Source organism: Solanum stenotomum, chromosome 9, assembly GCF_019186545.1.
Source record: "Solanum stenotomum isolate F172 chromosome 9, ASM1918654v1, whole genome shotgun sequence".
Taxonomy (NCBI): Eukaryota; Viridiplantae; Streptophyta; class Magnoliopsida; order Solanales; family Solanaceae; genus Solanum; species Solanum stenotomum.
Window position 1 is genome coordinate 2,361,121 of NC_064290.1, and position 11,290 is coordinate 2,372,410.

General features: G+C 36.2%; 1 protein-coding gene across 6 annotated transcripts; it reads right to left on the reverse strand.

The window, feature by feature from the left end:
* Positions 1-5,122: 5,122 nt before the first annotated feature.
* LOC125877751 (vacuolar cation/proton exchanger 5-like) lies at positions 5,123-11,290 on the reverse strand. Of its 6 annotated transcripts, none has more exons than XM_049558984.1 (13): positions 10,982-11,290; positions 10,783-10,889; positions 9,571-9,834; positions 9,401-9,468; positions 9,005-9,033; positions 8,726-8,922; positions 8,393-8,605; positions 7,740-7,874; positions 7,421-7,537; positions 7,289-7,342; positions 6,899-7,015; positions 6,430-6,526; positions 5,123-5,547 (listed from the first exon to the last, which is right to left on the reverse strand). In XM_049558984.1, exons 2-13 carry the CDS (start codon positions 10,825-10,827, stop codon positions 5,525-5,527), a joined length of 1,359 nt encoding a protein of 452 aa, XP_049414941.1. In that variant the 5' UTR covers positions 10,828-10,889; positions 10,982-11,290; the 3' UTR covers positions 5,123-5,524. The 6 variants fall into 6 exon arrangements, with proteins under 6 accessions (XP_049414941.1, XP_049414940.1, XP_049414942.1 ...); XM_049558983.1 differs by having other exon boundaries at positions 10,783-10,893; positions 10,982-11,171; XM_049558985.1 differs by having other exon boundaries at positions 11,130-11,150.

Below are 11,290 nucleotides of genomic sequence, written 5' to 3' on the forward strand. Positions count from 1 at the left end.
GGAAACTTCATATATACTTCTTCTTGCAAATCACCTTGCAAGAAGGCATTGTTCACATCAAATTGGGAGACTACCCAATTCTTCTTAGCTGCAATAGAAAGTAAACACCTGACAGTGGTCATCTTGACCACGGGGGAAAAAGTTTCATTGAAATCTATTCCCTACTTTTGAATATCACCTCTAATGACCAATCGTGCCTTTAGCCTTTCTAGAGAACCATCTGCATGATGTTTGACCTTGTAAACCCACTTACAAGGAAGTGCTTTTCTACCAGGAGGAAGAAAAACTACATCCCAAGTATGGTTGGATTCTAAGGCTGCAAGTTCTTCTTGCATGGCCTTGACCCAACCAGGATGAGTAGAGGCTTGAACATAACTAGTAGGTTCTGTGATGTCTGAAACTGATTGGAGAGTGACTTGATTAGGTAGAGAAAGACCAGTAAAGGAAAGGACAGTAGGTTGAGGAGGTGTAGTAAAACATGAATCAGTTACAGAACTAAGAAAAATAGTGTTGCAAAAATAGTCCTTTAGATGACTTGGCATGGTACCTTTGTTGGATCTGGTTGATCTTCTGATATCAGGAGGAGTAGGAGGTTGAGAGGTTGATGTCACAGGTGTAGGTATAGGAGTGGAAGGGGAATCATGATTAGAACAAACAACATGATCTGACTGAGAAGAGGACGTTGTGTTGAAACTGGAATCTGTAGGTGCAAGGAAATCAGAATCATTATACACCTCATTGACAACAGTTGGAATAGGAAAAATGTGGGATGGTTGATCAGCATAATCCATTGAAAATGGGAAAATTTCTTCATGGAAAGAGACATTCCTAGAGACAAACACTTTCTTGCTTGTGAGGTCTAACAGCTTGTACCCTTTTTGGTCACTGGGATAACCTAGAAACACACATGCTTTTGCCCTTGGTTCAAATTTTGTCCTGCCATGAGCTAAAGTGTTGGCATAACACAAGCATCCAAAACATTTCAGATGTTGATAAGAAGGTGATTTCTCATACAAAATATCATAAGGAGTAGCACCCTGCAAGACTCTAGAAGGCAATCTGTTGATCAAAAATGTGGCAGTGAGAACACACTCTCCCCAGTAAACCATAGGAACATGAGATTGAAACAAGAGAGCTCTAGCAATCTCAAGAAGATGTCAATGTTTCCTCTCAACTACACCATTTTGTTGAGGAGTGGCAACACACGAAGTTTGATGGATTATACCTTGAGATTGGAAGTAAGTAGTGGCTAATATACTCTTTCCCAATTCCAGAGCATTATCTGACCTTATCATTTTCACCTTAGTGTTGAACTGTCTTTCTACCATCTGTAAGAAGCATTTCAAAACTGAAAATGCATTGCTCTTAGTTGTCATCAGATATGTCCAAACACCTCTACTATAATCATCCACTATGGTGAGAAAATACCTATAGTTATTATAAGTGGGTACTTTATAAGGTCCCTATGTGTCAATGTGAATAAGGTCAAATTTGGTCTTAGTAGATTTAGGACTTATAATAAAAGGTAATCTAGATTGTCTTGCTTTAGGACATATATCACAAAAACAATCAAGATTAGTCGGAATATAGATAGAACTGAGATGTTTCATTGATGAGAAAGGCAAATGCCCCAATCTAATGTGCCAAAGTTTTATATTAGAGACAACACTACTACATATAGAAGAAACTCTATCAGGGACAGACTCAGACATACTAGAAACATTAAAAGGAAAGAAACTAGAACTAGGAACATCTCTTGACATAACTGGCACTTCTTTGGTAGGATTGAAACTAGACTCTTTTACATTGGGCTGGAGTAGATAGAGTCCTTCCTTAGCTTCACCAAAAACTTGAGGCCTCCTCATTAAAGGGCCCTGCATAACACACTCATTTGATGTAAAGAACAAGATAGAACGAAATTGTCGACAAAATCTATTTACAGACATGAGATTGAATTTGAAACTTGGGACATATAAAACATTTTCTATAGCAATATCTGAGAATAAAGAGACTGTTCCTATATGAGTGACTTGAATGGTATGACAATTAGGAAGATTAATAGTCAAAGGGACTTTAAGAAGACACATAGAAGTGAAGCAAGTTGAATTATAGCACATATGTTCTGATGCACCTGAGTCTACTATCCAGGTATTAGAATTTAAAACTGAAAAATATGAGCTAATGTATTTCAAGATTGTACCAGCCACTGCATTTGCATTAATTGCATGTCCTCCACTTGTGTCTGCTAACTTTTCCATCTTCATTTGTTTGAACATGTGAATAAATTGATTGTATTGCTCTTTATTGTACCCTTGATTGAGTGCAACATTGCCACTACAACTGTTGTGTTTTCCTTCAAAGTCCTCCATAGACACTGCTGCATTTCCTTTAATTTGTCCTTGAGAGCCTTTGTTATTTGTGAATTGAAAATCATCAGGATACCCTATCAATCTGTAACAGTTGATTTCTTCATGTCCTTGTTTTCCACAGTAATCACATGACACATTAGGGTTATATTTCATTCTCCTTCCTTTAAGCTTTTGATTTTGAAACCTCTGTGACTGTTGAGATTGTGCAGATATGGGAAATTGATTTCCAGATTTCTGATTAGCATCATTAGTCCTTTGAACCTGCTTTCCACCTCTATATTGGTTTCTATTCCCAGTCATGAAACCTCCAGTTCCAGCCATAAAAGCACTGGAATCAGAAGGAATGAGAGGATTCATATAGCTTTCCCTTTGATGTTCATCCTGTAAAATCAAGGAGTATGCAAGGTTAATGTTAGGCAAGGGGTTAATCATCAAAATATTACCCCTGGCCTGTGAATATATGTCGTTTAATCCCATAAGGAATTTGATGAGCCTTTCATCTTGCAAAGACTTTTCCAGCTTCTGTTTTCCCTCACAAACACACACACAACCACACTTTATGTTTAAGTTTAGGGAATCCAACTCATCCCATAACCTCTTTAGTTGTGTGAAATAGCCTGCAATGTTGTTGTTTCCTTGTGTTAACCTGCTAAGTTCTTGTTATAGGTGGAATAGCTTTGCTCCATTGGATTGACCAAACCTCTGCTCCAAACTTATCCAGAGATCCCTAGCAGTTTTTGAGTAGATGACACTGTCTGCAATCTCCTTTGACAGTGAATTCAAAAGCCAAAATGTAACTATGTCATTACATCTGCTCCAAACTTGTAGATCTGGAGAATCACTAGATGGTGCTGCTGCAGATCCATTGATGAAACCTAACTTATTTTTGGCTGAAAGGGCAATGAAAACAGATCTCTTCCACCCTTAATAACCCTTTCCATCGAAATGAGTGTTGATGAGTGTCATACCTGGTGAATCTGATGGATGAAGGTGATAAGGATGATTAGAATCAATGGATGTTGATGTTGAGCTGCCTGCAACAGTTGTTGTAGCAGCAAGTGTTGTCGATGGGTCACCCATTGCTCAAACGAGAAAAGAAGAACAGATTTTGAATAAATCTGGAAGGGTTTTGATCACTGCTCTGATACCATGTAGAAATTTATCAAGAGACAATGTGGAAATTTTCTCGTGTTTCATTACTGTATCATCATTCAAGTATATATACAAGTATTATAATAAGAAAAATAAATAATGTAATATTCCTATTGGCTATGTACAATTTTCCTAACAAACTTTATTCCTTGTCTATGCCAAGCTTGTGCTTGTCACGTGCTTTGTAAGGAAACTTCCTGAAGTCACTGATGTGGACGGCACAGATCTTTTCTTTGACTAAATCAGTATTAAGGGCCTGATCTGTGCCACGTTGCTGCTGACTATTCCAAGGCTTAAAACACTTTGCATTCTTCAAAGTGCCTTTTGTCTCATTGTCTGAACAACTCTTCTTTCTCTCTGAAAATGTCTTCACCATTGATGAATGTGAGTTCAAGGTCTGTGTATTCTTAACAAAAGGAAGTAATCAATATTTACTATTTACAATAGACACTTTCTTAGTTTATTTATACTTTACTTAATTCCCTTAATTTATATCCTAGAAATATGTGGGGGGAAATTAAAATGCAAAAGAAAGACACATTCTACCAAATAAAAGAAAATCGAAAAGAGAGAAGTCAATATTTCTATACTTCATATCGAAAATATTGGATTCATATGAACCGATTACTTAATTATATTATTCATCTATCACCAATTACAATTTACAATCGATTATGTACAAATAAAAGCGTAAATGAACTACTCTTCACAACATAAAGATAATGGATTACATATATATGTACACATTACTTGGACTCCAAACTTCACAATCCAAAAGAGAAAATCAATATTTATCCAAGAACAAGCTATTGACTCCACAACAACAACAACGTAACAACAACAAGACTCTATTCACCTCCTCCACCACCACAACCGCCACCACCGCAACCACCACCACACCCTCCGCCTCCACCACCTCCACCGTCTCCTCCACCTCCACGATGGTACCAATCATCGCCATCAGAGGAGTCCCCACAAGCAAAAATGATCATAGAAATCATTACAACAGACATAACGACCATTCCCACCATTATCATCAGCCCCGAGCCCTCAAGCTCTGAGTCGCTATCTCTCACACCGTAGAATCGCACCATATTTATATTTCTACTTTATGTAATTATATATGTCTTATGCTTCTTATTAATCTCTTGATATAAGTTATATATATACTAGCCTATTGTCATAATGTTTGGCATGTTGCCTTTTCGTTTGAGTTGACCATTTGTGTTTAATCAACTTAATTTTCAAAATTGTTTACTTGGTATTATCAAGAATTAACCCGATCGATGACTGTAACATTAGAGTGATTTTAATATATATATATAACAAAGTCGTGTTTTTTTGTTTGTAGCGAAAAAATCACTTATGTATATATTTATATCACTCAGAAGATCACTCAACACGACCAAATTAAAATGCCTATTTTATCCTCTATATTATCAACCTTTATCGTTTTTACTTTTTCAATATTATTTTTATTTTATAATCTATAGTATGGACTTACCTACACAATAAATATGTACAGAAAAGATATACATTATTTGCTTCCTACAAATTCTTTTTTGGTGAAACTATAAAAGCAAAAAAAAATCATTTAGATATACAAATTACAAAGTCATCAATGAATGATTTAACTTTCATGATACATCGTCAAAAACAATACATTCTGCTTTTGACAAGATTTTTTTTTTCCTACTAGTAATATATAACACAAAAATTTCTTTACTATCCAGCAATTTTCGAGGCGATTTTTTTTTTATAAATCAGCAGCTGCCACACAAAACTGAGAAAACAGCATATACTTCTCAACTGAACAGATGGTAGTAATACAGAACTCTGAGCATCATCAACAGATGAATTGTTGTTAATATATACAGCTCAGAGTGGCCAAAACTTGAAGAAATGGGTCTTTTTATATATATATATATATGCAACACTAATTTGTATTATTGCCCTTCAGCTTTAGCAGGTCTACATGATCTGAAACCACGACGGGTTACCTATTATGTTTTTTTGGGCTTGTCCTCTGCAAAGCAACAATACATTGTATTGTATTAGAATCAAAACGACGTATCCAACAAAGCAATAGTTAATTAATCAACATCATGAAGTCAAATAAAATCGAGCAAGTGGTAACTAACCATTATAAAGGTGCATATTGTACCCCGTATGGATGACACAAGGAAAAACAGAGAAAATGTTCAAGAAAATAAAGGTTTTGTATCCAGTTGACATACACATACATGACAGACTTGTTTCATTTGTTGTTCCATCTAACATGTCGTAAAAGATGAGGAAAACCAAGTGTGCAGCTATCCGATCTTTTCAAACTCTTACTTGGATGCTATTTCTCACCTTAGATTTCCTAATCAGTTCGTTGTCTGAGTCTCTGAGATGAGCAGTGGCACGACTTATATGTAAACTTGAACAAGAATATGGACGATGTTTTCTTCTAGTTCCAGAGGCTCAAGACATGTACATCTTACTTCAATACACTTAACGCTTCCTCATAATTATGGAGTTTTTTGCTACTTATAAAGTTTGCATGTCATTCTATGTGTGCGTGTGTGCCTAACTAAAAATCAGTAATGAATTCATAACACTCCAAAACAAGTTTTCGCCATATTCTGCTTTAATTCATGCTTTCTGTATTTTGCGAAGTGTTTCAGTATCCAAAGAATTGTATATCCCAACTAAAAGTTACATTTGACAAGACCAAAAATGGTTAACCAGTTATTTTATTTAACTGCAGAAGAAGTGCTCAAGAACTGAACAAAAGCAAAGCAGAAGAGAATAGAATAACAGTGACAATAACAGATATTATCAGTTAAAACGGACACCAAAAGAGTGTATAAATCAAAGATCATGAGCTTCCATATAGTAATTTCACGAAGAGAATACAACTCACGTATAGCCTCTGGATCTATATGCACAAAGAAGCTTGCAGCGACTATCAAATAGCAGAGAAGGAGCATCAGTCCCTTAAAGTAATTGGAAGTTCCGTCCTGCAGAAAGAGGAAATGTTAACATGAAAACTAATGGTCAACAACAGGAAGCCTTGTAAACTAAATTTCAACCAGAACCCCGGGAGTGAAGCAAAGAACAAAGGATTGAGGAGGAAAAGGAGACATGACATTACTTTAACTGGATCAAGCTCCGACTTCAACTTGCAGAGCTTTCAACTTTTAGAAGAAATACATTGGTTTATGTTGTAATTTTCAAGCAGTTTGGAAAGACGAGAAAGTTTTCATTTTCCCCAACCTCAACCTCTAAATTAAAAGATGAGATAGAAGCCAACAAGACAAAAGTAATACTCAGAGAAATGGGAAAAAAGTAGAACCAGAAAGACTTATGAATTATCTAGTTTAAGAGCATACCTGCAGCATGAATGCTACTACGAGGACACTCATGAAAAGCGTGGCCGTTTCGAACAACTGAAAGTTCAAATCCATAGGACGACCCATAATCCATCCAACCACCACGCAAAAGGGGATCTGCATCAAAGTAAAGGTTAAAAGAGGAATAAACTTGCAAGAAAAAATATCAGTGGAAGTTATTATGTGATGGTCCAGGAAGTAAAGGCGGATAAAATATGAGATTGTGCATCTATATTCAGTTACAGCTAATGCCTAATGGTAGAGTCTTCCCAGCTAATGCCTAATGGTAGAGTCTTCCTGAATGAGACGTCCAATCTGAAGCTATTCAAGTTACTTCTTAAAGTTTCTCTTTGATGTAATTAACATGCATAAACATTTTGAAGTACCTACCCCAAACATGGCAATCTGTGTTGATGAGCCTATTGCCACTCCCAAAGAGATGTCCTGTAACGGCACCAGGTATGTGAAGAAAAAGGATGGTAAACCATAGTTTTAATACAAAGAAAAGATAGGAGAACGTACAAGCTTGTCTTTGACTGCAAACATGACAGCACCAGCATGTTCAGCTGCATTTCCAACAATCGGGAGCAGTATGACACTTATAAATGCCACAGGAATACTCATAGCAACCGATGCCCCCTGAAAACATAGCGTAATTTGTTGGCAGAGAAACTCAAAAGGCAATATTTTTTAGTTTGTTTAGGCTACTTATATATGTCAAAGATAGAGAACACAGACTAGAAACGATTCTCAAGTTATTGATAATTATATGATTCTATTAATAGAATGCCAAAGTATGGAAATCGGAAAATGAGAATAAATAGCAGGACAAAGAAATTACCTCTATGGCATTAACCAGGTATTCTGACAAGACTGCGATCCATAGTGTCAAAATCGAAAGCCATATAATTGACCCCCATTTTGATATCTCGGGGGCTTCTTCCTCTTCTAGGCTCTCGTCATTCTCACCCTCTTCCTGAATTTTATTAAACTTTTAGGGAATCTGAGCAAACTCAATGGAAGAGTAATGTAGCTAATAAATGTATTGATCAGCCTAGCCTGTGTGGGATAAAGGATGGTTTGAAGAGGGAACTTAACAATTGTAGGACCTTTTGGTTTCCTCATTGATAGAATGTTCAGAAGACTGCATAATATTCCATATCATCATTTTATATGCAGATACAGTTCATTGGTCGAGTGTTTAAGGCAGAAAAGAGAAAATAAGAAGGAATCCAGTATCTGCTTCTCCAAATTTATTGGGAGCTTAGAAACAAAAAGAATTATCTCAGGCAAGTGAGGAAATTTTGACTTTCAGATTACCAGATGCATTGGCTACTCTTACGGAAATACTATCAGAAAATTCGACAGGAGAAGTAAGGCTTAAGCGATTCTAATGACCAAAACTTTTTATTTTCCAGTTTCAACAACCAGTTCTGTATCTAGTGTCAGCAACATTATACACAAAAAAGTGCAGTGAGAATAAAGATCCCCAACCTCAGCAAGAGGCATGTAAAGACTATTCTGACTAGTCAGCTGATAAAACAGGTATGCACCATATGCTACAAGCATTACGCAGCTGCTAAACCGGGAAAGTGCCAGTTCTGACTTCCCAAAATGCAACTCGGTGTGTGTAAAATGGAGGACAGCAGGGAACAGTAGGCCCATCACTGCCATCAGAAGCAACCCTGAATTCATCACTGCATTTCCCTGACAACGAAAACTCTGAGAATGTCATGACTAGCTATCGTGGTCGTGAGATACAATTTGAACTAAACTGATATTGATTTTCGGGTCATATAGATATGGTAGCATAATGATATAATCTACCTTGTCAAAAAGCTGGTCCTTAGTGGAATGAGCAATTCCACCGGCAAAAAATGCACATCCAAGCACTAGTAACGTATTCGACAGTATTGATCCTAATAATGACTGTTGAACCACACGAATCATACCCCTTCTCAGTGCATACATTGATATTATTAGCTCCGTTGCGTTACCAAAAGTTGCATTTAGAAGTCCTCCAACTGCAAAGTTACAGAAGAAAATTGACCTTTGAGTCAAGTATATGAAAATTACGTACGTACATCAATGATATGAAGAAATTACCTGTTGGCCCTGTATAGAAAGCCAGCTGCCTACATAAATGGAAAACCAAAAAAACATCAATTATGAGAAGTGTAAATACTATAAACAGCTTTTTTAAGTTACATAAATCATCACCTTCAGCTTATTGTTCAAATACAAAGTTCCATGTCATCAACTTAATAGAGACCATAATTTAAAAGCTATACATTTTCCAAATTATCCATACAGCTAAATAGGAGCATGAATAAGTGTAAATGCATTGTAGCCCAAACTTCCATTTTATTGTCATTAATAGACACTAATTCTGAAATTTTAAATTAAACGGTGACAAGTCCTTTGCCAACAATAAATGCATTCCCCTTGATCCTAAATGTACGGCTCATACAAAGTACTGTAGATACTGAGTTAGAGAATTACTCTGTCGCCCAACCTAAACGCTCTGCAAGGGGTATGATTCCTAACAAGCTAAGAAAAAAGATCCATCCCTGAAAAAGTCATAACAGAAAAGAACAAGAGAAAAGTAATGTGAGTAATTAAGCTCTTTTAAGAATAAAAGATACCGGACTGGAAACAGTTTTGCAACTTACATGATGATCAGTTAACGTATCAACAAGCATTGCTAAAGGACCGCACGGAATAAGTAGGTTTAACTTCTTGGAGAACAAAACTATGTGCATCTGCCTTAGTATACTATTCCACATACATTTACAACTGACATCATCTGTATCGGTATCAAAAACGGATATTTGAGGAGTGGCATCCATAGAAGATGTCCTCCTATCATTATGCTTAGAGTCCACAAGATTCTCATCCTCAAGCTGAAGTACCGCTCTTCCTTCTAGTGATCCCATCTGTTTAGCCAGCATTCCTTCATTAGAATAAGATAAAAGAAGGCCAAAAGGTGTAGCCTCTATGATATTTTTGGTCACTATGCAGACTAGAATCCTAAAATAGACAGAAAAATATAATGTTATTTCACAAGCATAAGAAAAGTTCCTCAAATCGAGCCACTCATTCGCCTTGTTCATACTTTTCACACCGACTTGGTGCATTCAATGAATAAACATTAATTTGATTTATCAAAAGGACAAGAAAGAGAAGGTAGTTAATAGTTAAGTTGCTCGGACTCTTCACTTTTGGTGTCACACCCGTGTTGACACAACATGGGTGTGGGTGTGGGATCTGTACCCGATCTAGTCTACCTATTTTGGGTACTTTGACTAAAATCAACGGAGAAAGTCCAGACAGATTTAACCAAAAGAAAAGCTAAGGTGAAATTGAAGAAAATGGAATATCTCATATATATAAATTTCTCTTTCATTTTCCTTTTATCTCCTTAGAGGATTCTCCTCTTGATCAATATTTCCTCCTCAAGTTTTCCACATAATATCTCATAATTTAGGTTATATAACTATATTTTTAGATATTTGAATTATTTTTAGCAGAATCACTGCACATGTGTCTCCGAATCTTAAAATTTAGATCATGAAGAATACAACCTCTAGAATCCGCACCCGAGTCCGAGCAACTTAGGTTAATAGAATGTCAATGAATGATTAGCAAGGATAGAAAACATGAAACCTTCCAAGTTGTGCAATGGCAAACTAACAAGGAATTCGATTTATTTAACATCAATTTGCTCTTCACAATCGTTGTTTTTTCTAAATTTAACATAACAATGACCCGGTGCACTAAGTTTCCGCGCGACCAAACCACTAGAATCTATTGTACACAGTCTCCTAAGACAGGAAGGACCATATAACGTGTCCACTAATTAGGAGAAGGGAAGAAAAACTCACTTCAAGATGGGATTTTCCCCCTGAAAATTGTGAATCTTTAGCCATCCACTAATTATTCTGCTCAGCTGAGAAAACAGAAAAATTTCCATCTCCAACCATTTGCATAGCTAGCTGCCAATAAAAAATCAAACCCAAAAAGAAAAAATTCAAGAAAGGCTTATGGGTCAGATTAATTTGCCAAAAGAAGAATATTTATTACCTGATAAAGGTCAACAAATTGTGCTAGAAAACCCAATTCGTGATACGCATGTTCTCTTTTGATTTATTGTCAAACAAAATTAAAGAATCTTCAGAAGGGATTTTATTTTTTCACTGCAACCAAAGTTTCTTTCTTTGCAAAATTTTACACTTATTTTCCTCTGTCTTTGTCAAAGATTGAAACTTTTTTTTTTCCTTTTTGTCTTGGTTTCTTTATGTTGCTTTGGCGTAGCTTACGGTACAAAATGGTGAGAGAAAGGGGCGGTTGGTATAGTTGGTTATTGATGGATCAGAAATAACAAAGCATCAT

Excerpts from the sequence above, each read along its gene's own strand:
- LOC125877751 (XM_049558984.1), bottom strand. The coding sequence starts at position 10,827 with ATGGCTAAAGATTCACAATTTTCAGGGGGAAAATCCCATCTTGAA. Across the intron at positions 8,606-8,725 it reads AGGACCAGCTTTTTGACAAG|GGAAATGCAGTGATGAATTC; the intron begins GTAGATTATATC and ends TTTCGTTGTCAG. Across the intron at positions 7,875-8,392 it reads TTTACATGCCTCTTGCTGAG|GAAGAGGGTGAGAATGACGA; the intron begins GTTGGGGATCTT and ends AATAAAATTCAG.